General features: G+C 50.6%; 1 protein-coding gene and 1 non-coding gene across 9 annotated transcripts in view; both read left to right on the plus strand.

The window, feature by feature from the left end:
• The first annotated feature begins 2158 nt into the window (after positions 1-2158).
• Positions 2159-2230, plus strand: TRNAW-CCA (transfer RNA tryptophan (anticodon CCA)). Its single transcript has one exon. It is a non-coding gene; the product is annotated as a tRNA-Trp (tRNA).
• A 12426-nt stretch (positions 2231-14656) lies between these two features.
• SLC47A1 (solute carrier family 47 member 1) overlaps positions 14657-26529 on the plus strand; it is a 30148-nt gene continuing 18275 nt past the window's right edge. For 3 of the 8 annotated variants that reach the window (XM_086358568.1, XM_086358569.1, XM_086358570.1), the window contains exons 1-3: positions 14657-14909; positions 23908-24009; positions 25559-25627. In XM_086358568.1, coding sequence (XP_086214694.1) covers positions 14775-14909; positions 23908-24009; positions 25559-25627 — 306 coding nt within the window. In that variant the 5' untranslated portion in view covers positions 14657-14774. The remainder of the gene's footprint in view (positions 14910-23907; positions 24010-25558; positions 25628-26529) is intronic. The other 5 variants (XR_015147819.1, XR_015147818.1, XM_086358567.1 and 2 more) reach the window with 3 other exon arrangements.

The raw sequence follows: 26529 nt of genomic DNA on the forward strand, positions 1-26529 counted from the left end.
TCCCTCCATGCGAGTGCATCACCGCACTGGCCTGTAGGGGCGCACGCACAGCACAATCACACTTCAGGTTTGCGTCCACATCCCAGGAGGAGGGGCCTGAGTATCCAGAACTCTGAGCCGGGTTTCAAGAATGTCTCTGACCTTTCCTTGTGTTGAGGCATTCTTTCCAGGAGATTCTGGGCCCTCGACATCCGTGGGAAAGGCACTGGCTCCTCCTCACAGTGACCTTGCTGTGCAGCCAGGGTTGGAGGCTTGCGGGGAGGAGGGCCGCGAGGGAGTGACCAGCCCGAAGCTGCGACCAGATCTCGTTCACTCCCTCCCTTCTCTCGGCCCCCCATCCCCCCACCACCCCAAGCAGGGTACACTTCACCCCTGGGCCATCAAAATCGATAAGGAGGTGACTCGGGGCTCTGGCTCCCTGGCATCTGGACACGGAACCAGCAACGGTGCTGCGGGCTGGCAGGCCTTTTTCCTGGAAGATCGGGAACAGAGCCTCCAGTCTCTGATGCCCTGATGGCCTTGGGTCCACCCCAAATGCTTCCCATGTCATACGTGGCCACAAACACAGAGACTGCTGCAATCCCTTTCCATTGACAAGTAGAAGCTCTGGTGGTCTCAGCTGCTCCCTCCAACTCACACTGCCCCCCACCCCCCACCCCCAGCTTCACCCGGGAGCACCAGACACAGTTTTCCTTCCTCCCACAAAGGCTTCCCTCTCTCCTTCTCTAAAGAATGCCAGGACCTTCGGATGTCCTAGTTATTGAATTAACTGATGCCTCTTGTTCTTAATCCGGAGAAGGCAATGGCAACCCACTCCAGCAGTACTCTTGCCTGGAAAATCCCATGGACCGAGGAGCCTGGTAGGCTGCAGTCCATGGGGTCGCTAAGGGCACGACTGAGCGACTTTACTTTCACTTTTCACTTTCATGCATTGGAGAAGGAAATGGCAACCCACTCCAGTGTTCTTGTCTGGAGAATCCCAGGGACAGAGGAGCCTAGTGAGCTATGGGGTCACACAGAGTCGGACACGACTGAAGTGACTTAGCAGCAGCAGCAGCTTGTTCTTCATCAGGCCAGGAGAGCGTTCTTTCTTACTTCTACCTTTTTAACTTAGAAGCATGTTTGCTGCTGCTGCTGGCTTTGCGAAAATTCACGGTTGCTTTTCCGGGTGTGTGTTAGTTGCTCAGTCTTGTTGAACTCTTTGCGACCCTTTGGACTGTATAAGCCTATCAGGCTCCTCTGTCCAAGGGATTTTTCAGGCGAGAATACTGGAGTGGGTTGCCATTTCCTTCTCCAGGGGATCTTCCCTGACCCAGGGATTGAACCTGGGTCAATCCTGCAGGCGGATTCTTTACCCACTCAGCCATCACGGAAGCCCTTCTGGGTGTATACGACCCATTACTGGAAAGTTCAATAACGGATTTGGGAAGTAGAGGTAGCTGATAAAAATCTGCAAAAAAACCCCAATCAATACCTCTGGGTGGTGGATGGTCAGAGATTCCAATTTTCTTCCAGGCACTGTTCTGATTTTCCTCAAAGTTTACTTCTGTGGTTTAGAAACAATAATTATATATCAACTATGTTGTTGTTTAACTGTTAAGTCGTGTCCAACTCTTTTGTGACCCCATGGACTTGTATCCCTCCAGGCTCCTCTGGCCATGAGATTTCCCAGGCAAGAATACCGGAGCAGGTTGCCCGGTCCTCCTCCAGGGGATTTTCCCCACCCAGGAATCGAACCTCGGTCTCCTGCGTTGGGAAGCGGGTTCTTGACCGCTAAGCCAGCCACCAGCGAAACTCTAAAACCAATTGTACTTCAATTAAAAATTGGCAAATTCAATGAACTAACTTGCAAAGTAAAAAATAAAAGTAAAGTTGTTGCTCTTTTCAAGCTCGTTTATCAAGTTCTGACTCTCAGGCTACCCACCCGCTTTCTTTCCTTGTTTGGAGTCGGAGGGGGCGTCTCTGAAAGGAGCCCCGCCCTCCAGAAATTCGCTCCGCCCGGGACTCGCTCGCGGCACCGCGTCCCCGGAACGCGCATGCGCACGAACTCGGCTCCGCCCCCTGAGTGGGGGCGGGATGAACGAAGCGCCAATGTTCTGCCGTGCGGAGGCGCAGCCTCAGCGAGGCCTTTAGCTCCCGGGCAGCTCCTGTTTTCTGTGACCTCGTGGCGCAATGGTAGCGCGTCTGACTCCAGATCAGAAGGTTGCGTGTTCAAGTCACGTCGGGGTCAGGTCGGCTTTTTTTCCTCCCAAAGTACAGGGGCAGCAGAAGGAGTGGAGTCGAGTTCCATCTCAAGAGATTTGACCTCGCGCAGGTGTATTACCATACCCGCCTGACGGCTCGTCGACCGTTTTTCCTCTCGTCGCGAAGACAGAGCTGATGCTCACGGTCCCTCCCGGGACCCGCCGTGGGCTGCGCGCCGGGCCTCTTGAGTCACCCCTTCCCGAAGTCAGCCCCTCCCGCCCGACTCACGTCTCCCCTCCCCAACCCGGCTACCCGGAGGGTCTCCCGGCGGGAGGTGTCCCCGCGGACTCCGCAGGTGTCTGATCCCTCAGCGGGCTCGGCTGGAAGGTCCAGTCCGCAGGTCTGGTGGCCTTGGAACCCGCGGCGGGGGCTGCTCGTGCTCCCCTCTACGCACCCGTCTCCCAACCCCCCCGCCCCGGACCTGGGGACTGACGGCCGAACTCTGCGCAGCTCGGATGCCCGGAGATGCCCGGGCAGGTGGAGCCCGGCTTCCACGGAGGTGCTGGGACCCGCTAGCGGGTGGCGAGCGCGATCCTGAGGGAGACCAGGACTGGCCCTGCCCTGGAGTGGGCGGAAAACCAGCCATAAAGAGCCAGCGTTTCAAATCTCAAATGACGAAAATATCCCCAGGATTAGATCTGTGCCTGCAGACGGGTGCAGAGCTGCAGGGCCTGAGGAGCTGTAGGCTCAGGCAGCTCAGGGTGGCTGTTCTCTTACTCTCTGTCCATCCGCTGCTGGACCAGGGCCCGCTTCCCCTACACTCTACGCTCAGGACTGACCTTCCTACCTAGTGGCCCCAGGACCCAGCTTATCACAGGGGCAGTGAAGGGCTGCCCTCTGCTGGTCTCCCTGGTAACTAATGAGCCCACGTGAGGTCAGTTTCCCCTATAACTGCAGTCTCCCCTTCCCAGGGAGAAGGCAGCCGTCCTGTCCACCTCTCTGTCCACTGCACACGGTGGGCTGTAGCTCCAGGACTTTCTTCAGAGGCGAAAGTTCCTCCATGTTCAATCATCCATGTCTCTGTTGCTGACTCTGGCTCTCTCTTCTGCCTTGAAACTAGGCAAGCACAAGGCTGGTAGTCTTGCAGGCCACCAGGAGCACATCTGTACATCTGCACATCACACGTGGAAAGGAAAAACATGTCAAGGGGTTCTTCACAGGAGATGATGAGGGACCAAGGGAGTACAGGGGAGATTTCCCCGTGCCTGGGTTCAGGGCAGCTTGTGCACCTGGTTGGAAGAATTGAGAGATTAGATCCAAAGGGAGTAGCCCTTATTTTCGCGAATAACAGTGTAAAAAGACTCCTCTGGGTTCCTGACAAAAGAATAAAACCCACAGGACCCACACTTCACCTACAGCTGTTCAGTTTCCCTTACCCTCATGACCAGAAGAGAAAGGAACATGGAAAGACAGACAGAATGACCTGGTCGCAGGAGCTAATAATCTGTGGACATTACCAGAACACACGGTGAAGGTGATTCTCAAAAATGGCTTTTTATACCACTTTGAATAACTCTTCTTGCATATTGTCGGTGAAATTTATGTATGTTTTTACTGTACAGTTTGAGTAAAGGAGATGTACATGAAACAGAATTAATAGATTTTAATTAACTTTAATAGAATTAACATGACCTAAATTTTAATAGAATATCAAATATATGCAGCAATATTGTATTTATTTTGTTTAAAAATTTTCATAAATGAAAAACATCAGAAAATGAATTACTAAGTAAAAGAAAAAATTTTTTCTTTCTGGAAAAATAAAGCAAGTTGCACAAAAACTTTAAACACACAAAATATGTAAACACATACTCTGCATGTTAACATGTAGGACTGTGGGTGGGAGACACACCAGCTCTGGGAGAGCGGTAACCACTGTCTTGTCCTGAGTTGGCAACAGGGACAAAAGTTGGAAAAGCTGCCAGTTACTGATCAAAGGTGGGGTGTTTGAGACCCAGTTACTGGGGTTGTTTAGCTTCCAGGTTTTTATAGGAGACGACAGGTTGCCTTCCTGGGCTGGTCACTGTCAATAAGAGGTTGGTTTCCTGGGTGTGCTGCTGCCCACTGTGAGTAGGGCTCTGTTTTTATACTGGTTTGGTTATTATCCGTGTGTATATTCAGTCTCTCAGAGGGTGTTTATTCCCCAGCTGTCTCCCTGCAGGGTCCCTGGAAACCTCGGCCTGGACAAATGTCCATGGTTCCTGTGGAATGATCCTGCCACAGGCCCTCTCTGTCCCCAAGTGCTGGGACCCACGCTTTCCCTCAGGTCTGCACACCCAGGGTGGACAAGGCACCCCACTGCTCCCAGCCTCAGGCGACTGTGCTGTTCAGGACTCCAGGTCTGGGGCTCCTGGGAAGGATGAGTCCCTGGGGGCCACTGCTGCTGGACTCAGGAGACTGGCACTCTCCAGAGGACTCTGGATGCTCCCTGGCATCCTTGGCTGCAGGAGATGCAATGGTTTTGGGCATCAGAACCTGCCCCCCAGTAAGTAGGCTGAGCATAAGTCGTGTGAGTCTGTGTGCCCGAGGCCAAACAAACTAAAATGTAGGCATTTGGGGCAGAGAAAGGTTTACTGCAGGACTGAGCCAGGGGGATGGGTGGCTTGTGTCGGCCTCAAACACTGAACTCCCTGAAGGGTTTCAGCAAACATCTTAAAAAAAATTCATTTATTTAGCAGTACCATGTCTTAGTGGTGGCATGCAGGACCTGCGGAATCTTCACTGCGGTATGCGTGATCTTAAGTTGCAGTTGCAGCATGGGGGATCTAGTTCCCTGACCAGGAAACGAACCAAGGCCCCCTGCGTTGGGAGCATGGAGTCTTAGCCACTGGACCATCAGGGAAGTCCCAGCAAAGCATTTTGAAAGGCCCGGGGAGGGAGGGCATTCCCAGGGTCTGTGGTCTGTGGTCAGCTCGTTTGCAATTCTCTGATTGGTTGATGGTGAGGTCACAAGGTGGGGTCACAGGGGTTCACAGTATCAGTCCTTAGGCCCTGTAGATCTGGGGCAATCAATCATGTGTGAGTTTCTCCCATTTGGTGGTGGTTTTTAACATCTGCAAACTCAAGAAGTATTCCTGAGATGCTGTGATCTGGGAACTTCACAGCAGAGGGGGAGGGAGTCTGTTCCAGGAAGGCCCCACAAGGTCTTAGCAGCACAAACCAAGGTCTTTGACCTGCTTCCTCTTTCCTCCTCATGCCCACTTGAACTTGAAACTCGTTACCCCAATCCTCAGGTGTCAGTGCCACTCCCCACCTTGTGGGGGGCAGCCTGGCTCAAGGGGTGACCTCAGCCCTGGGAGACACGACCAGGACAGAGGGGTACCTGAGACCCGGCTCACTAGAGCTGCCCTTTGTGAAGACGACTCTAGAAAGCTGAAAGAAACAGCGTGAGGTCTGCCGACTCTGTGCTCCAGGGGACGCACTGAACTGACCGTGGCGGAGAAGGGAGATGAAAGCGGCCGAGGGAAACCTGGACATACCTTCAAGTGCCCTGAGCAGACGGCAGAAGGAGATCTCATTTGTACAAAACACACCCTGCTCCACAAGGCTGGAGAAGAACACACTGGATTGTCAGCACTGCTTCTCTAGGGTGGTGAGATATTTGCCTGCATTTTCTCACTTTTCATCAACAGTAAAGAATCTGGAATTCACTATGCCCGTCTGGAGCCTGGCCCTGCCTCAGTATGACCTGGACAATTACTGCCACCTCTCAGTGCCTGGTGCAGGCAGTAAAGAATCTGCCTGCAATGCAGAAGACACAAGACTCGGGTTCAATCCCTGGGTTGGGAAGATCCCTTGGAGAAGGAAATGGCTACCCAATCCAGTATTCTTGCCTAGAGAATTCCATGGACAGAGGAGCCTGGCAGGCCACAGGCCATGGGGTCACAAAGAGTCAGACACGACTAAGCAACTAACACAGACACTCAGTGCCTGATGTCCTTGTCTGTAAAGTGGGAGCCACCAGGGCTCCTGGCTCGGAGGACGAACGAGAGAACTGAGGGGGTGGATTTACGCAGGGGGCTTCAGACACTACAGACCCTCCTGCTGTGATCAGAATGACTTTTCTAAGGTTATTGCTATTTCCAAGGCCAAACCCTCTTCTCAGTAAGAGGATTGCATCAGCGGAACCACAGTGTGTCCTGCCTCCCCTCTGACCCAGACACTCTGTGCGCTATGTGCTGGGACAGGGCCCTGCAAAACCCTGCCGGAGGTCCCCCACCTGGGCCTCCCAACTGGCCCCCAGGTGGGGATTCCGACCACAGGTGGGAACCAATCAAGGAGGAAGCAGGACTGCATCGGCCAACAGAGGGCGCCAGAGGCGAACCCCGCCGAAGCGGGCCGTTAACCGCGAGCATCTTTTTCCCTCCAGCGAAGCGAACGCGGAGCCTTCCTGTTAGAGCGCCTCTGGGAGAATTTCTGGAAAGCGACGTGAGCCTCGCCTCTTTTCAAGTAGTCATCTAACACTTTCGCCGTTATGTGATCGTTGCAGGGGTTGGCATATTGTAAATAGTAACGTGTTAAAATGAAAGGGCTACATCATTAGTTTAACTATAACCCAGGAAATATTAATACCGTCAGGATTTGATACTAGGATGAATTAAAAAATATAAGAACAAGCTCTTCTTTATTAGACAGTTTGCATGTTTCCTCTTTCTCTTTGTATTTTCAGTCCCCTCCTGCCATAAATTTATAATAACATGATATACTTTAAAAAGTATACTTCTCTCTACCAAGATGCAAATATAAATTATAAAACATAATTTCATAAAATTAAAATGTGTTGGGCTTCCCTGGTGGTTCAACTGGTTAAGACTCTGCACTTCCAATTGAGGGACTGTGGGTTTAATCCGTGGTTAGGGAATTAAGATCCCATGGGCCGCACAGCAAGGCTGAAAAACTTAAAAAAATATCTTATTTCCTGAGACCTTAGAGATCTGAAGTGTTCATTTTTCTTTGGAATTGAATTAACAGTATAATAATGTTAGCATAGTACTGATACAAACTGTACAAATATGAGTTTTGATAGTAAAATTAGAAATGATCAAATTGCCTCTTTAAACAAATCTTAAATTTTATACCAGAGTATAGCTGATTAACAAAGTTGTGTTAACGAATTGTCTCTTTGGCACTTCAGAAGTGTTTACACGCTGGGATGGCATCTCTAGGGAGGAGATGGCTGGGTGAGAAGTGGCTTTTTCTTGACAAAAGACTCTGTCAGGGAGAAAAATGTTTTCCTCTGCCCTTCTAAGTTCTTCTGGCTGGTCTAAGAGAGACAGAGTAACACGAGAAAATCAAGTACAGTTTAATGTTGAAACCATTTACCTCAGATAGGGACTTGAACTCGGCCAAAACCCACGGTCTTCCAACTAAGATCACAGACCTGGTTTCAGGACCTAATGGAGCTCAGGTCCTTGATGTCTCATCGCAGAAAGCATTCAGTGAGAGACAAAATGATAGATAAGAAGTGGATTTCTTCAGACAGAAACACACTCCACAGAGTATGGACTGTGTCAGAGGGTGAGTATGGCCTTGAGATGTCGTGTGGTGAGCTTTCAAGGGCTGCGTGGTTTCACAGGCTAAACCACAGGCTAATTAGGGGAAGATTATTCCAATTGTTCTGAGGAAGGGGCAGAGATTTCCAGGGATTGGCCTACTGCTCACTTTTTGTTTTTGTTTTTTTCCCTAAGTTCTTCACTATTCTGTTTTTTAAAAAATAATTAAATTTATTTATTTATTTTAATTGGAGGATACTCGGCAATATTGTGATTGTTTTCTGCCATGCATCAACACGAACCGGCCATAGGTATATATGTGCCCCCCCAATCCTGAACCCCCCTCCCACCTTCCTTTCTACTCTGTCCCTCTAGGTTGTCCCAGAGCACCGGCTTTGGGTCCCCTGCTTCATACACAGACTTTTTGATCTTTGCTGGTTGACTGTAGAACTCTCATGGTGCCTCTGGGTGTGTCATTTAGCTTGCTGATGTGTTACAGTGAGCGTATACTGAGGATCAAGGTCTAGGCCTCTGAGTCGTCTAGGTTGTGCCCTGCTCCTTCCCTCCTGTTTCAATATCAGGGACTTCCTGGGGGTCCAGTAGCTAGGACTTTGGGTTCCCAATGCAGGGGGCCTGGATTCCATTCCTTGTCAGGGAACTAGATTGCACATGCCACAACTAAGACCCGGCACAACCAAATAAATAAATAGGACACAATGGATACTCTTTAAGGCCCATCCAGCATTAACACTCTAGTCTTCTCTTCAGCCTTGTTACTCTGAGTGTTGTCCTAAAACCTGCAGCAGAGACTGCCTGGGAGGAGAAATGCAGACCCAGACCCCACCCCAGTGCCACTGACCCCTTGTTCATCATTCAGTTGTGTTTGACTCTCTGTGACCCCAGGGACTGCAACACGTCGGGCTTCCCTGTCCTTCACTATCTCGTGGAGTTTGTTGCTTAGACTCATGTCCATTGATTCGATGATGCTATCCAGTCATCTCATTCTGTCACCCACTTCTCCTCCTGCCCTCAATCTTTCCCAGCATCAGGTTCTTTTCCAATATGTCAGCTCTTTGCATCAGGTAGCCAAAGTAGTAGAGCTTCAGCTTCAGCGTCAGTCCTTCCAATGAATATTCAGGACTGATTTCCTTTAGGATTGACTGGTTTGATCTCCTTGCTGTCCAAGGGATTCTCAGGAGCCTTCTTCAGCACCACAGTTCGAAAGCACTGATTCTTCAGCACTCAGCCTTCTTTGTGATCCAACTCTCACATCTGTACATGTGAGATGCTTTTTAAAAACATCTCCTGGTGATCTGCAGATGCTCTCCTACATAAACTTGAGGCTCCTCAGAGGGAAGAATGAAACAACCCACATGAATATAAATACATACATTTTATAGACTCGGGGGGCTAGGATGCCCCCTGGCAGTAGAGAAACGACGTCTTCATTTCTGAGCCATTTCTCCCATCTGACTCCATGGAATTTCTTCAAGTTCAGTGTTTTGTTCCTAGAAACAACAGATACTCACAACCCATTTTCTGGGTGACAGGTGAGCAGATGAGCAGAGTTGGATAGTCCTATCTCCTCATCACCTGATGTAAAATTATGAGCTTTTATTCCACCTTCTCTGGAACCAGGCAGAAGTAATTTGCAGACTCCTCTCTGCCACTCATTAGCCACTTAGCCCTGGGCAAGTTGCTCAGCTGATAGACTCTGTAAACTACCCCGAAGAAATAGGTTAGTGATCCATCCAGGGTTGTTTCGAGGATTATGAACTCCCAGAGGAATGCACTTGCCAGAGTCCTGGATTAAGGTGGGGGTTGGCGATGTGATGGAAAGAGAACGTTGTTACATAAAACCACAGGCAGTGGTGTGACGTGCTTATGGCTGTTGTATTAGTCAGCTTGGGCTGCCATTACAAAACACGTCAAAGACGAAGTGTCTTAACAGAAATTACCATTGTCGTGGTTCTGGAGGCTGAAATTTGCAGAGAAGGTGCCAGCTGACCCAGTTCCCGGTGAGGACTCTCTTCCTGGTGTGTGGATAGCCGCCATTTTGCTGAGTCCTTGCAGGGCCTTTCTCGGTCGCGCGTGGGCCCGGAGATCTCTCTTCCCCTGTTAGAGCCACCACTCTCGTCAGGTTCCACCCTCCTGACCTCATGGCACGTTAATTACCTCCAAATTACCTCCTCTCCTAGAGCTTCTCTGGTGGTTCAGATGGTAAAGAATCTGCCCACAATGCGGGAGACTCAGGTTCAATTCCTGCATTGGGAAGATCCCCTGGAGAAGGAAATGGCAACCCACTCCAGTATTCTTGCCTTGAGAATCCCATGGACAGAGGAGTCTGGCGGGCTACAGTCCACGGGGTCACAAAAAGTCGGATACAACTGAAGCGACTCGGCACGGCATATTTCATGATAAGATTCTTGTTATGAATTAAAACAGATATGTATTTATTTACTTTTAGGTGCACTGGATCTTTGTTGCTGCATGCGGTCTTTCTCTAATTTCAGTGAGCAGGGGCTACTCTCTAGTTGCCGTGCATGGGATTCTCATCGCAGTGGCTTCTCCTGTAGAGCACACGTTTCAGTGGGTGTGGCTCGAGGGCTCTGTGGCACAGGGGTTCAGTTGCTTCTTGGGCACACAGAACCTTCCCGGACCGGGGACTGAACCCGTGTCCCATGCATTGGCTGGTAGATTCTTAACCTCTGAACCGGCAGGGAAGCCTTCAGACATTGTTTCTGAAGCTCTGCCACAGCACAACTGAAGTGACTTAGCACGCATGCACACACAGCACGGAAATGCCTGTGCTCTGGCCAGAGAGCCTTTCACTTTGATTCTTTTAATCCCAGTGGATGAAAAATGGAAGACACCAAGACAGAGACAGGTAAACAGTTTTGTAGGCGTGTTATTCCCTATGAAATGTAACCCACAGAAGACAGGTGAAAGCTACAAGGGTGGCTTTGCAAGTAGACAACTTCAAAGTGTTCCCCAAATCCCCCACAACTACACAGTGGTTTTACCTGCTGTCAGAGGTGAGTCTTTGGAGGGTGTTTTCTAGGTATTGGCTCTAGCAGTGGGGGGTTGCTATGGGTCTGTGTAAACAATAGCTTCCGGGAGCTGAATTGCTATGGATATATTATTACTAACCAAAGTCCATACTTAACTCAGATTCCTTAGTTCTTGCTTAAGGTCCCTTTTCTGTTCCAGGGTCCCACTCAATCACCATGGCGCATTCTGTCCTCGTTTATCTTAGGCTCCCCTTGGCTGTGACAGTTTCTCTGAATGTTCTTGTTTGGGTTGACATTGACAGATTTGAAGAGTGCTTATCAGGTGTTTTCATAGAATATTTCTCCATTGGGATTTGCCTGATGTTTTTCAGATGATTAGACTGGAGGGTTATGGGTTTTGGGGAGGAAGACCATAGAGATAAAGTGCCATTTTCATTACATCCTATCAAGATGCCCTCCTCCCCCCAAATCCCTGTCCCCCGGAACCTCAGGATGTGACCTGATTTGGAACTGGGGTCTTTGCAGATGTGATGAGGTTAAGATGAGGTCACATGGGTTAGGGTGGGCTCTGATCCAGTGACTGGTGTCCTTTAAGGAGAGAAAACAGACACAGAGGCAGAGGTTGGAATTATGCTACCAGAGGCCGAGAGATGCCAACAACTCCAGAAGCCAGGAGAGAGCCCTGGAGCAGATGCTCCCCGAGCCCCAGAGAAGGAACCAGCCCTGTCAGCTCCTGCATTTTGGACTTCTGGCCTTCAGCACTATGAGAGAATACACTGCTGTTGGGTTAAGCCACCAGCTACAGCACCCCTAGATACATACTTAAGCACATACTATGAGCCTGATTTATCACTGTTGATGTTAACCTTGGTCATGGGGCTGAGGTCATCTTTGCCAGGTTTCTCTGCTCTTAAGTCACTGTCTCCCCCTCCACACACACACCCTTCCATGGTGTGCTCTTTGGAAGGAAGTCCCTGGACACAGTCCCGTTGCACTTTATTTTTAAAAATTAACTGATTAATTAATTTTTGCCTGCCCTGGATCTTTGTTGCTGTGGCTCCCGGGCTCTAGAGTGAGAGCTCGGTAGCTGTGGTGAGTGGGCTCGGTTGCTCTGCTACATGTGGAAATGTCCCAGACCAGGGATTGAACCTGTGTCTCCTGGGTTGGCAGGAGGATTCTTAACCAGTGGACCACCAGGGAAGTCCCCACAGTCCTTTAAAGAGTTGGGAATGCTCCATGTCACAGGAGGGTTTATTTGAAGGCTCGTGAGAGTCCTTTGGACAGCAAGGAGATCAAACCAGTCCATCCTAAAGGAAATCAACTCTGAATATTCATTGGAAGGACTGATGCTGAAGCTGAAGTTCCAATACTTTGGGCACCTGATGTGAAGAACTGAGTCATTGGAAAAGACCCTGATGCTGGGAAAGATTGAAGGCGGGACGAGAAGGGGATGACAGAGGATGAGATGGTTGGATGGCATCACCGACTCAATGGACATGAGTTTGAGCAAACTCCAGGAGATGGTGAAGGTCAGGGAAGCCTGGCATGCTGCAGTCCATGGGGTCACAAAGAGTCGGACACAACTAAGCAACTAAACAACAACCATCGTGAAAGAGGCTTTTCTCCTTCCAGTATTCTCATATATGTTGTTACCAAGATAAAGGACTGATCATATATGTTGAAGGACTTAAGTGTAGCAACTTTTAAATTCCTTTAATTAATCCTATTAGCTTTATCCCCATGTAATTTATTTGGGCCATTTGGAATTATAACCATGAACAATGTTTTGGTATCTTCTCAGTAGTCATACATCACATGTCTGTTTCATGACTTCTAACGTTGGCCAGGATACCAGAAGACCATTAAAGAGCTGGGCTTGGAGATGTAGCATACATCCTAGCATTTTTGTCTGGCGGGACCCTCCCTCTGTGTAACTCTGGTGGGACTCTTGCCAGTGACAGACAGCACCCAACCTTTCTGGTATAGAGTTGAGCCAAAGGTTTTGGGTCCAGCCAAACAAGACCCTATTTCCCCGGCCAGGGTGGCAAAGGTAGGCAGGAAACGTAAACAGGGCCAACCAATTTTCTCCGTTTTTGGTTTGTTTGGTCCTGAAGAGAAGTGGGGAGGGTCTTATTATCTGGATCACAAGGTAGGAAAGATGGGAATGAGGATTAGGGGAGGCTACCCTCCCGAATAAGCAAAGAGGGGCTGCCTACAGAGAAAGACGAGGCTGAGGAGTGAAGAGCAAATAGTGGGGAGGGGACTTCCGTAGTGGTCCAGGTTAAGAATCTGCCTTCCAGTGCAAGGGACTCAGGTTCGATCCCTGGTGGGGGAACTAAGATACCGCATGCCACTGCCAGGCAACTAAGCCGAGCTCTGTAACTAGAGAGAAGCCTCCACACCATGATGAAAGACTCGTGGAACTAAGATCCCACATGCCTCAATGAAGGCAAGACTCCATACACCCAATAAAATTAAATTTAATTAATTAATTTTTTAAATGGTTGAGAGAAGAGGGCGGGGAAGACAGATGGGGAGGCAGAACACTCATGACCTTGTTGTAAATCCCTGAAGCCAGACTTCTAGCTGTGTGACCCTCTCAGGATTTATGTTTTCCTTTTTCTAGAATTGGGCCTCTTAAAACAGAGGGAACTTTGACTGTTACTGAAATCACTCTCGTCTTGGTGGCTAACTTTTCTTAGGCAATTACCCTGTACCAACCAGGCTGAGAGCTCTTAGTCCATCTCAACGTTCTTTCTTTTGGCCACCTGACTTGAGGGACGTTAGTTCCCCAGGGGAGGACTGAACCCTTGTCACTGGCAGCGAAAGTGCAGAGTTCCAACCACTGGACCACACCATCTCATTTAATCCTCACCACAAAGGGCGGTTGTAGATATGGTTTCGAGTTCACAGATGGGAAAACTGAGGCTCTGAGGGACCAGCAAGTTGCTGGCGCTCTCCCCATAGACCCTGGTGGTGTCTCCTGAGCCCAGGTTTGCTGACACACAGCCTCTTGGTCCCTTTGCCAACAAACACTTGGCACTGGCCATCTGCCTCTACCAGGATGCAGTCACTGGCCACTGCAGCCCCAACCTTCATCACACCCTGAAAGGATTTCAGAGTGGAGATCAGGAATGAGGCTGTCTGCTCTGGGAAAATCCTGGCAGAACAAGCCTGCAGAAGATATTCTCAGGAGAAGATTTTATGAGCCTAATTCTTGCATCTCCTCATGTCTAGAAAAACACTAAAATCATGAAGGGGGACATCTGCTCCTGACCAGCAGGAAACCTTTGCCAAAGAGTGTGCTTGACTGCACACTGCCCCCTTCACTAAAATAGTGCATAATACTGACCCCCCTCTACCCCTACTCCCATTTTCGGAGCAGTTCCTCAGAGCTCTCTGAAATGTCACCTTCCAGGCTATAGTCCTCATTTTGCCCACACTAAAACTTAACTCACACTCTCTCACGGAGCATTTAAAAAATCAATACCCTTATCCAGCTGTTGGATAAACATCCAAGACCAGAGAACCTGAGTCCTGACGCTTGAAAATGTGGCCTCGTGCGCTATCCTGGCAGAGTCTAAATTAAAGAACGGGCGCACGCGGGCTGGGTGGGGCGGGAAGAAGAGCGTCCGCACAGTCAAGTCCGCACAGTCAAGTCCTGTGCGGTCTCCCAGCCTGCGTGCAGAGCAGGCGCTCCGGGAGCCGGAGGTTTCTGGCTGCGGGCGCGGGCTCTCAGTGGCCAGCCCGCCAGCGCTTCCACGCGGCTTTCAGACCCCCAGCCCTGGGAGGTGTGGAGCCGGCGAGGGCCGGAGGACCCAGCCCCCGCCGCGCTTTCCACTTTCTGCTTCTTTCCGGAGCTTCCTTCAACTGTGTATTCGGAGTCCCGGAGTTGGCAGGCCTTGGCCAGCTAAGCGGGCGACCTGGGCCGGGCGGCGGGCGGCCCGGGGCGGGGACTGGAGCGCGGCTGGCCCGGCCGGGCCTCCCCTCGGCTTCCTGCGTGCTCCCCGTGGCCGGCGCCCGGTACATGGAGGCGTCCGAAGAGCTTACACCCGGGCCGGGAGCCCGGGCGCTCAGCCCGGAGCGCCGCGCGCCGCGCTGTCTGCGGCTGGCCGACCTCCGGCGGGAGCTACGGGCGCTCCTGTTCCTGGCGGGCCCCGCGGTGAGTAGGGGGCCTCACCGGGGGCTGGTCCCGGGGGCGGGGGTCCCCGGGCGCAGAGCTAGCGGGAGGCGGCGGGCGGGCGCGCGCGGGGCCACGGTCCTGGGAGCCTGGAGGCGGGCAGGTCCCGGCGCCTCCGCGTGCGCCCGGGCCGCGCTGGCCGCCCTGCGCGGCTGGACAGCTAGGGAACGGAACCGGCCGCGTCCAATCTCCCGCTCCGGAGCCTTCTCTGGATGAGGGCTCCCGAGGAGCAGGCAGAAGCCACCAGAACCGCAAAACACTGCGGAGAACACCGAAAACTAGCCGTCGATTCTGGCCGTGAACGTGCGTCTCTGGAGTAACTCCAGGTGGGGAGCGGTGTCTTTTAGACCCACATCTTCAGGACCATTTCTTCGTTGCATAAATCAGCCTCTGCCCAAGGAAACTAGCGGCATCCTGCCCCACACGCCCTCCCCCAATTCTTGTGCTTAAAACGTTTTTGATGTGGTTCTCTTTGGGGCTGAGGTTTTTTTTTTCTCCATTATCATTGTCAGTTTAGGACTCTTTCTGTGTTTTCTATTTAAAGGTAATTAGAATTTTGAAACCACAACACCCACAAAACAGAATCTCATCATTGTTCTGCCAGTTTGGGTGATTTTCAAATCAACAGGGTAGGGGAGCCCTTTCTTCAGACAAGAAGAACCTGGGATGGTTCTAAGGGGAGAATAAGCTTTTGGACTGGAGAAGGGAATGGTTCCCCACTCCAGTATTATTGCCTGGAGATTCCCATGGACAGAGGAGCCTGGTGGGCTACAGTCCACAGGGTCACAGAGAGTCAGACACAACTGAGCAACTAACACACAAGCTGTTGGGCTCTGGGGTGATGAGACATTCTGCACCTGCAGAGGGTGAGGCAGACAGGAGTGACCTGATGGTGACCCCGCTGTTTGTGGGATCCTGAGATGCCCATTGTGTTGTACCGGGTGGCATGGATGAGACCGGGAGAAAGCCATGGCTTGAAAATCCATGTAGCGGGGAGCTGTTGGCAGCCAGAGGGAAAAGAACACCTGGTTAGGAATCTTTCTTGTGGGTCCAGTTCTCTGCTTTGGCCTCAGAAGGGAGGTTAGGAAACGGCTATGTGAACCTGAGTCGTCTGGTAACCTCTTCTAGCTTCTGTTAATCCATCCATAAAATGCGGATAATAATACCATGCTTGGCCCAACATTATCTCACAGGTTACTGTGAGAAAGGTCTCTGTAAGGCTTCCCAAGTGGCTCAGCAGTAAAGAATCTGCCTGCCAATGCAGGAGACGTGGGTTCAATCCCTGGGTTGGGAAGATTCCCTAGAGGAGGAAATGGCAAGCCACTCCAGTATTCTTGCCTGGGAAATCCCATGGACAGAGGAGCCTGGGTCCATGAGGTCACAGAATAGGACACGACTTGAGCAACTAAACACGCAAAGCTGCTATTGCTCTGCTAAGTCACTTCAGTTGTGTCCAGCTTGCCACCCCATGGACCATAGGCTGCCAGGCTCCTCTGTCCCCGGGATTTCCCAGGCAAGAACACTGGAGTGGGTTGCCATTTCCTTCCCCAGAGGATCTTCCTGACCAGGGATCGAAACCTTATCTCTTATGTCTCCTACATTGGCAGGTGAGTTCTTTATCACTAACACCACCTGGGAAGCCCCCCAAAAATGAATAACTAAACAAGGTAGCCTCTGAGATGCAGCCCTCCCAGGGCAGGCCCCTGTCTCTGCTGGCCCCCAGAATCACCCAGTCCCCTTGATGGACCTGTCGGTCTGCAGGGATGGTTAGCACATGGCTGACATGCAGCCCCCCGCCCTTTCTCTCTGTACACCTGTGTGTGTGTGCCTGTGACGATGTTAATTATAAGCGTAATCTATGTTCCTTGTAGAAAAAATAAAACCGAGACAAATGAAAGGAAAAATCTCTGAAATGATCTGAGATAACCGGAGAGTTGGGAAATGTTCCTTGCAGCCGTTTGTGGGACAGTTTCTGTCTGACTACTTTATGCAGTCGGGTCATAGAGTTCTGACACCTGTTTAATTGGTCATGGGTTGTATATGGGCCCCTCTTGGTCCCTCTCTGTCTCTGTTCCCCTCTCCTCTGGGTTTTCTGTTTCCTGGGGGCATGAGGGAGGGGAGAGGTGCCCCTCATTGCCTGCTCAGGGTCCCCCTCTTCGCTTTCTGAGGGTCCACCATCCATTAGGTAGGACCTTGGTCTGAGGTTCCTCTCTCTGCTTTTCTGTCTCCCGTTCACCCTATCCCTTCCAGGCCTCTCATATCAACACTGACTCATGAGGATCCAGTGTAGGAATCAGGTTGAGGGATTAGGATTTACCACACCTGCAGTGAGCTTTAAATGAGGGCTGTAAAGAGAGAATAATGCAGAACACAAAGGCAAGCATGTGAGATGAGCTGTGCACATCTGAACAGAGGCTGGGCCACATTTTCCTTTAAAGATTTAGGTAAACTGTGCGTTTGTTGGGGCAGGAAGGCAGTTGTTGAAGTTACCTGGCCTTAGGCATTTCAGCTGAACTTTCTCCTCATTAGCTTCTCTTCACCAGACTGAACTGTCAGTCCTGAAGAATAATCTCAAAGAGGGATTGCGTGCTCCTCAGGGACACAGGCTGTGCAGTGCATTGGTGAGGATAGAAAAGATCTGCGGTAGCCAGGTCCAGACAGAGGGCACTGGTTTCCATCTCCATGGAAACAGGCTCACCCAGGAGAGAGTTGAGAGGGTCTAAGGCTGAAGGACAAAGACTAGTGACAACGCCCCCCAAGCAGAAGGGCATCTGAGAGACTGGCTTCCTGCCCACGAACCTGCAGGCTGATCTCTGACTGTTACCCTATAGGTGGGGAATGAGGAGCCAGGGGTGTTCAGTGACCTTATGTAAGATGTCGCAGGACCAGACTTGCTGGAGGCAGAAAATAACCTTGGCCGAAGGTGGTAGCTCCTGAGCAGTCCAGTGGTTAGGACTCTGAGCTTTCACTGCCAAGGGCCCAGTTTCAGTCCCTGGTCAGGGAACTAAGATCCCACAAATCCAACTGCCTCCTGCCCTCACCTTTTCCCAGCCCCAGCCATCCCTCACATCCCACCCCATCCTGCCTGGAACGTTCTCCCAGACAGGCCCCCTTCACTTGCCCGCTCACCAGCCAGGTTGCGGCAGAAACTTCTGTGACTCCTGGGTTCCTGTGTTGTCTGCAGTGCCCGTCTTGTGTGATCCGCTGTGTTGCTCCGTGTTGAACATCTTTCCCTGTGATGCCCTGGGTTCCCTGGGGTGGGGCTGGAGCCATGGTGTTCCCCTTACTCAGATCCATGCTCCCGTGCTTGGCCTGTACTCTGTGCTCCGAAGGAGTGGACAAGAATTGACCTTCTTTTTTTTTTTCAATTTCAAATTTATTTAATATAAATTTATTAATTTTAATTGGAGGCTAATTGCTTTACAATATTGTATTGGTTTTTCCATACATCAACATGAATCCACCACGGGTGTACATGTGTTCCCCATCCTGAACCCCCCTCCCACCTCCCTCCCCATCCCATCCCTCTGGGTCATTGCAGTGCACCAGCCCCGAGCACCCTGTATCATGCATCGAATCTGGACTGGCGATTCGTTTCACATATGATAATATACATGTTTCAATGCCATTCTCCCAAATCATCCCACCCTCTCCCTCTCCCACAGAGTCCAAAAGACTGTTCTATACATCTGTGTCTCTTTTGCTGTCTCGCATACAGGGTTATCGTTACCATCTTTCTAAATCCCATATATATGTATTATACTGTATTGGTATTTTTCTTTCTGGCTTCACTCTGTATAGTAGGCTCCAATTTCATCCACCTCATTAGAACTGATTCAAATGTATTCTTCTTAATGGCTGAATAATACTCCCTTGTGTATATGTACCACAGCTTTCTTACCCATTTGTCTGCTGATGGACATCTAGGTTGCTTCCATGTCCTGGCTACTATAAACAGTGCTGCGATGAACATGGGGGTACACGTGTCTCTTTCAATTCTGGTTTCCTCAGTGTGTATGCCCAGCAGTGGGATTTCTGGGTCGTATGGCAGTTCTATTTCCAGTTTTTTAAGGAATCTCCACACTGTTCTCCATAGTGGCTGTACTAGTTTGCATTCCCACCAACAGTGTAAGAGGGCTCCCTTTTCTCCACACCCTCTCCAGCATTTATTGCTTGTAGACTTTTGGATAGCAGCCATTCTGACTGGCATGAGATGGTACCTCATTGTAGTTTTGATTTGCATTTCTCTGATAATGAGTGATGTTGAGTATCTTTTCATGTGTTTGTTAGCCATCTGTATGTCTTCTTTGGAGAAATGTCTGTTTAGTTCTTTAGCCCATTTTTTGATTGGGTAGTTTATTTTTCTGGAATTGAGCTGTAGGAGTTGCTTGTATATTTTTGAGATTAATTCTTTGTCAGTTGCTTTGTTTGCTATTATTTTCTCTCATTCTGAAGGCTGTCTTTTCACCTTGCTAATAGTTTCCTTTGTTGTGCAGAAGCTTTTAATTTTAATTTGTTTGTTTAATTTTGCTTTTATTTCCAGTATTCTGGGAGGTGGGTCATAGAGGATCCTGCTGTGGTTTATGTTGGAGAGTGTTTTGCCTATGTTCTCCTCTAGGAGTTTTATAGTTTCTAGTCTTATGTTTAGATCTTTAATCCATTTTGAGTTTATTTTTGTGTATGGTGTTAGAAAGTGTTCTAGTTTCATTCTTTTACAAGTGGTTGACCAGTTTTCCCAGCACCACTTGTTAAAGAGATTGTCTTTTCTCCATTGTATATTCTTGCCTCTTTTGTCAAAGATAAGGTGTCCATAGGTGCATGGGTTTATCTCTGGGCTTTCTATTTTGTTCCGTTGATCTATATTTCTGTCTTTGTGCCAGTACCATACTGTCTTGATGACTGTGGCTTTGTAGTAGAGCCTGAAGTCAGGCAGGATGATTCCTCCAGTTCCATTCTTCTTTCTCAAGATTGTTTTGGTTATTCAAGGTTTTTTTTTTGTATTTCCATACAAATTGTGAAAGTATTTGTTCTAGCTCTGTGAAAAATACCATTGGTAGCTTGATAGGGAGTGCATTAAATCTATAGATTGCTTTGGGTAGTATACTCATTTTCACTATACTGGAGAATCGACCTTCTGAGAGTCAGGTGTTTGGGTCCTGACTGCGCTTCTGACCTGGCTGCGTGACTGAGGGCTGGGTGTCCAGCTTGCCCCCCTGCCTGCACTTACCTCAGGTATGTGCACCCAGTGACCTGGCATCCTGCCAGGCTGACCTTTGCTGCTGATGCTGATCTTCCTGGCATCTCTGGATGGGGCGAGGATGGACCCTTGGGGACTGGGCTGGTACAGCACACCAGGCAGGCTCACACCCTCTGTCCTTCTGGCATCCAGCCCCAGAGGGCACTCTCCCAAAGCCTCCTGGCCAGAAAACGAGGGTCTCCATGACAGGAGGCAGAGACATGCACAGACAGCCCGGCCATCTCTGTTGTCCACTTACCCCTGTCTGAACCCCAGGCAGGAGTCCTTGAGGTGCTGGGGGAACAACCTGTGGGCCCAAAAGCAAGCCCTGTAGGTTCTGTAGGTCTGGTCCTTGACGGCCCCCTCTTGATTGGACAAGTATAGCGGGGTGCGGGGGGGAGTATGCTGAAAAACAGATCCCTCAGCCCATGGACATCTGGACTCTGTCGCTTGAAGTGGGACTGGGCATGAGTCTTCTGACCAAGACCCTTGGGTGATCTCAGGTGTGTGGTTAGCAAACGTGAACTCTGGAGCCAGGACCCCCTCCGCCCCTGAGGCTGGGGTGTGGCAAGTCTGGCCATCCAAGGACTGCACCACTGGGATGACCCACCTTCAACCCAACAGTTGAGTGGATTAGCTCTGCACAAGACGTGGGTTTGATTCCTGGGTCAGGAAGATCCCCTAGAGGAGGGAATAGCAACGCATTCCAGTATTCTTGCCTGGGAAATCCCATGGACAGAGGAGCCTGGCAGGCTACAGTCTATAGGATCACAAAGAGTCAGACACTACTGAGCACACACACACACACATACACGCACAGACACACACACATGCACTCATGGATTATCTCAGCTAGATTTCCCAGCCTCTGCTCTGAGAGATCCCACCCGTGCACTAGGCATTCACCCTAAGAAAATGTCTGGCCCCACCCAAGTAAGAAAGACATTCTGTGCAGTGTGATTTGTATCAGCAAAACCTGGGAAGCAGCCCAGAGACCTGACCATGGAGGAGGCAAGTGCATTTTCCTGTGAAGCCACAGAAACAGCTTACATGTGGCCTGCGGAGTGACCGGACATTGTGTTACGGAAATATTGAAGTCTGATGAAAAAGGGGAAAACAGATCTATGACTATCATTTGCAACAGTTTATGACAGTTCAGTTCAGTTCAGTCACTCAGTCGTGTCCGACTCTTTGCGACCCCATGAACTACAGCACGCCAGGCTTCCCTGTCCATCACCAACTCCCAGAGCTTGCTCAAACTCCTGTCCATTGTTGAGTCAGTGATGCCATCCCACCATCTCATCCTCTGTTGTCCCCTTCCTCCCTCCTTCAATCTTTCCCAGCACCAGGGTATTTTCCAATGAGTCAGTTCTTCACATCAGGTGGCCAAAGGATTGGAGTGTCAGCTTCAGCATCAGTCCTTCCAATGAATATTCAGGACTGATTTCCTTTAGGATGGACTGGTTTGATCTCCTTGCTGTCCAAGGGACTCTCAAGAGTCTTCTCCAACCACGGTTCAAAAGCATCAGTTCTTCAGCGCTCAGCTTTCTTTATGGTCCAACTCTCACATCCATGCATGACTACTGGAAAAACCATAGCTTTGACTAGATGGACCTTTGTTGGCAAAGTAATGTCTCTGCTTTTTAATATGCTGTTTAGGTTGGTCATAGCTTTTCTTCCAAGGAGCAAGTGTCCTTTAATTTCATGGCTGCAGTCACCATCTGTAGTGATTTTGGAGCCCCCCAAAATAAAGTTTCTCACTATTTCTATTGTTTCCCCATCTATTTGCCATGAAGTGATGGGACCAGATGCTATGATCTTAGTTTTCTGAATGTTGAGCTTTAAGCCAACTTTTTCACTCTCCTCTTTCACTTTAATCAAGAGGCTTTTTAGTTCCTCTTCACTTTCTGCCATAAGGGTGGTGTCATCTGCATATTTGAGGTTATTGATATTTCTCCTGGCAATCTTGATTCCAGCTTGTGCTTCATCCAGTCCAGCATTTCTCATGATGTACTCTGCATAGAAGTTAAATAAGCAGGTGACTGTATACAGCCTTGACATACTCCTTTCGCGATTTGCAACCAGTCCATTTTTCCATGTCCAGTTCTAACTGTTGCTTCTTGACCTGCATATAGATTTCTCAGGAGGCAGGTAAGGTGGTCTAGTATTCCCATCTCTCGAAGAATTTTCCACAGTTTGTGGTGATCCACACAGTCAAAGGCTTTGGCATAGTCAATAAAGCAGAAGTAGATGTAGTTTACGCACAAAAAGGCTTAAAAAAAACCGAAAAGATTGATAGTGATGCTGAATATACCCAAATAAGGGCCCTGTGCCCTTTAAAGTTAATATAAATTCACAATCAAAGAGACACCAACTCTGTGAATGAAACCACAGAATATCTGTGGAGTGGGGACAGCATTTAGTCATGGCCACTTCCTGGGAACAGGCCTACGGGGGCCCCTGGTTCTGACTTTAGGGTCTACAGAATTGGGGTTTTCATATCAACCTTTTTCAAAATTTCTATTTATTTTTGGCTGTGCTGGGTCTTCATTGCTGTGTGGGCTTTTCTCTAGCATTCTGGGTGGGGGCTTCTCTCTAGTTGCAGTGTGAAACTTTGGTCTCTGCAGTGGGGGAAGCAGGAACTGGGTTGAGGTTTGGAATTCGATGTGGAGATGTATGCACCCTCGCCGCCGCACACGCATGCACACGTGCACACACGGCTGAGAGCAGGCCTATCAAGGTCTGTCGATCTGGGTCCACCTGTGGAGATGTACCTGTCTGTCTCCAGGTGCAGGGAGGGAAAGCAGGCAGTCACCTGTACCGTCACCAGCAGGGCCAGGTCCGATGCCCACATGGCAATCTTGGGTGGTTGCGGCGCTAGCCGATGGCAGTGTGGGTCGACAGAGGTGAGGACGAGGGTCACTGGGAGCCTCGCCTGAGATCACCGGAGGAGCTTTCGCCCTCGAAGGACTGAACGGCAGCAGTGCTGGCTGGACCTGCACAAGCTCCCTGAGCCCCGGGTGTGCACTTTGAGAGGGGCGTGTGGGGCCGATGGGCTTCCCGGGAAGTCCTGCACCTCCCGGGTCTGGCAGGTCACAGAAGGTGGTTTTAAATTAACCTGAGGAGATAAGTCAGTGTCCAGAGGTGAGGCTGGAAGTTCTGGAATGGTGAGGGAGAATGAGTCCGTGTTCCTCAAGCTGCATTTGCCCTCATATTGGAGGTTTTGTGGAATCTGAGATGCTTGGCAGACTGGTGATGATTCACTTCATCGTTCCAGACCCCACTGGCCTTCCATTGAGGTAGCCTCAGGTCCGCCTCAGGAGTTCCTCTCCGTGGACTGTTCTGCTGGCCGTTGAAAGCTGTTCTCTTCAGCCCTCAGGAGGAATCTGAAATAACAACGGGGTCATCCCAGGAGGCAGCCTCTAGAAATTTCAGGGAAAATAGGCATGCAGTCTATGGTATGAGAATCTACAGTGAAAAATAAATTTTAAAAGTTGGAAGTTCTCAGAAACATGACACTGGTGGCAGCAAATGAACCTGCATATTTTTCAAGAAGTCCACCCGAGGCTGCTCGTTTGCCTGTGAGAGCTGGCGGAGGCTCCGTGCAAGCCAGGCCTCCTTACCTCTGGTCCAAGCCCACCGGGGAGGGCGGGGTCACCTGGGAGCCCCCCCCCCCCCCCCCGCCTTCCTTCCACTGCCATGGCGGCCCTCACCTGCAGCTTCGTGTTTTCTGTCTCTTCCCAGTTCCTGGCCCAGTTGATGGTGTTCCTCATCGGTTTTGTGAGCTCTGTGTTCTGCGGGCACCTGGGGAAGCTGGAGCTGGACGCTGTCACACTGGCAATTGCTGTACGTACGGGGCTGGCCAGCTGAGAGATAGGAAGCCGTCTGTGTGTTCATTTGCCCCTGTGGCTCTTACAGATGATCAGAGTTTTGGGGCTTCAGGGAAGACACATACGTGCCTGAATCTCTCACTGCTGGAGGCCACTGGTCTGAAAGGGGTTTCACTGGACTAACCTCCAGGTGTGGGCAGGGCTGGGACCGTGTTTCCGTCCTCAGCCTACCTCTCCTTCCCCAGGGAGCCGCCCCAGGTATGTGTCTCCTCAGGTGCCAGGCTCCGGAGGGGGCGTCTTTGGAGGGCCAGAATTCTGTCTGCCACGCCAGCTAGTCTGCCATCCCTGGAGCTCTGGCTCCCACCCGGACCCCACATCTGGAAGTAGGGAATTGTTCACCAGTAGAAACCCTCCCCCCTCCCCCAGCTCTTGATTTGTCTCTTATCCCGAGATGCCAGAATATGAAACCCTGGGTGCCCGGGTCCAAACCTGAAACTGGGAGGAGGGACTTCCCTGGTAGTCCAGTGGTTAAGAATCTGCCTTTCAGGGCAGGGGACATGGGCTGGATCCCTGGTGGGGATCCCTTGTTGTTCCACAACAAAGACCCAGCTCAGCCTACCAAATAATAATAAAACTTTAAAAAATTTAAATAATAAAAATGAAAAAAATCAGGAGGCACCAGTCCTCTCTGTACCCCAGACGTGAGCCCCACAGCCACAGAGAGGTGTCATTGCCCTCAGCCGTGGTTGCTGGCTTGGGGGCCCTGCCAGCCTGTTCACTTGGGCCAGCAGATGTTTCACTCAAGTTCTTGCCTCAGGTGTGTCCTCTGAAATGCCCGCATCGGCCTCCCACACCTGGTCCATCGGGCATTTGAACTTGCCACCTCTGAGCCTGCAAGGTGCTCTGAACCATCCCCAGGGGCTCGTGGATTGCTTTGCTTTCAGGGAGCAGCGTGGACAACCCTGGTTTAATTATCCTTTTTGGTCTCTGATGTTTGGATATTTGGGGAACTCAGCAAGCTTCCCACAGATCCTTCTTGGCCACGGAAGTGCAGGAAAGCTGGTGCTTCCGGGCTGGGCCTGGCGGGGACTGCTGTCCCTGGTGCTTCCTGCAGACTCAGGGGGCAGCGGGTGGAGGCAGGCAGGGCCTCAGACTTCCCTGGTTTGGGGATGCTGTGGATGCTGGAAGGCATGAGTCTTGGCTCTGAGACTTGTTCCTGCTCTCGCAGAGTCCTTCAGGGCGTTGTGTGGGTCATCCTTGGTCACTAGCAAGTGGGCTCACCCAGGACTGCTCTGTGCCATGCCGCAGGCCCCTTAAGAAGGGTTCATGGTCCTCGGAACCTCGGAAAAAGGTGCCCAAGACCTGGGGAACAAATGTCTAAGAAAGACTAATGCAGTGTTGTCACCACGGCCTTGAATGTCCTTTCCTCCCAACACTGTGTCTGTCCTTTAATTCAGGGCACGGGGAGGTCTGTGCACAGGCTCTGGGCGGAGTGCTGAGGGCTCCGGGGCTCTGACGGGCAGAGGGGGAACCTGCCCCCAGCCTCCTCCCTGGTTTGTTCCCAGGTGGTCAACGTTACTGGTGTCTCAGTGGGGTTCGGCTTGTCTTCTGCTTGTGACACGCTCATCTCCCAGGTGAGTGGCAGCCCCAGGTCAGGTCACTCCCCCGCCCCGCACCAGGTGGAGGGTGGAGTCCCCCAGGGCAAACCCTTGCCACATTTCTCAGCTCTCCTGCTGGCTCCAAAGTGTGGCCACAGGTCTCTCTGTTCTGGGAAGTGGCGTTTTTCTGCATGACTGCCCTACTGCTACGTCTTGACAGATAGGGGATGTTTTGTAAAAGTCCCTTTTATCACTTCCAACATTGTGGAGCTTGGTATGTCCAGGGGTCCTCAAACGGGCATGTGTGTCAGAGTCACTTGGGGGCCCCCCACCAGCCATAAGCCTGAAGAACCAGGTCTTGGGTTTGGGGTGGGGAATGTCCTGACTGGTTGTGTATGCCGGTCCCAGTGGCTAATTTCAAGCTGCCCAAGATGTCACTGAGCTGGCTGGGGAGGGCTGTGCATGGTGGGTTTTGTAAGCAATAGGGGCTGGCTCCAGTGCCCCCCCATCCCCAAGTTTCTGCATCAGTAGGTCTGGGGAGGGGGAGGCCCAGGACATCATATTTCTAATCAGTTTCCAGGTGAGGCCACCCTGACTGCACATTAGGATTACATGAACATGGGGAGATTTTACAAATTATTGGTGTCTGGGACCTACTGTGGACCAGTTAAGTCCAGACTTATCTTTATCAAGCCCCTGTCATCAATGATTTAAAAATGTTCCCCAAATTAAACATCCATTTATGATAAAAACTCTTCAGAAAATAGGCACAGAAAGAACGTACCTCAATATAATAAAGACCATACAGAAAAAGACCCTGGTGCTGGGAAAGATTAAAGTCAAGAGAAGGGGGCAGCAGAGGATGAGATGGTTAGATAACATCACTGACTCAATGGCATGAGTTTGCACAAACTCCAGGAGATGGTGAAGGACAGGAA

Source organism: Bos grunniens, chromosome 19, assembly GCF_055505025.1.
Source record: "Bos grunniens cultivar Pamir isolate PY7600 chromosome 19, Bosgru_T2T1.0, whole genome shotgun sequence".
NCBI lineage: Eukaryota > Metazoa > Chordata > Mammalia > Artiodactyla > Bovidae > Bos > Bos grunniens.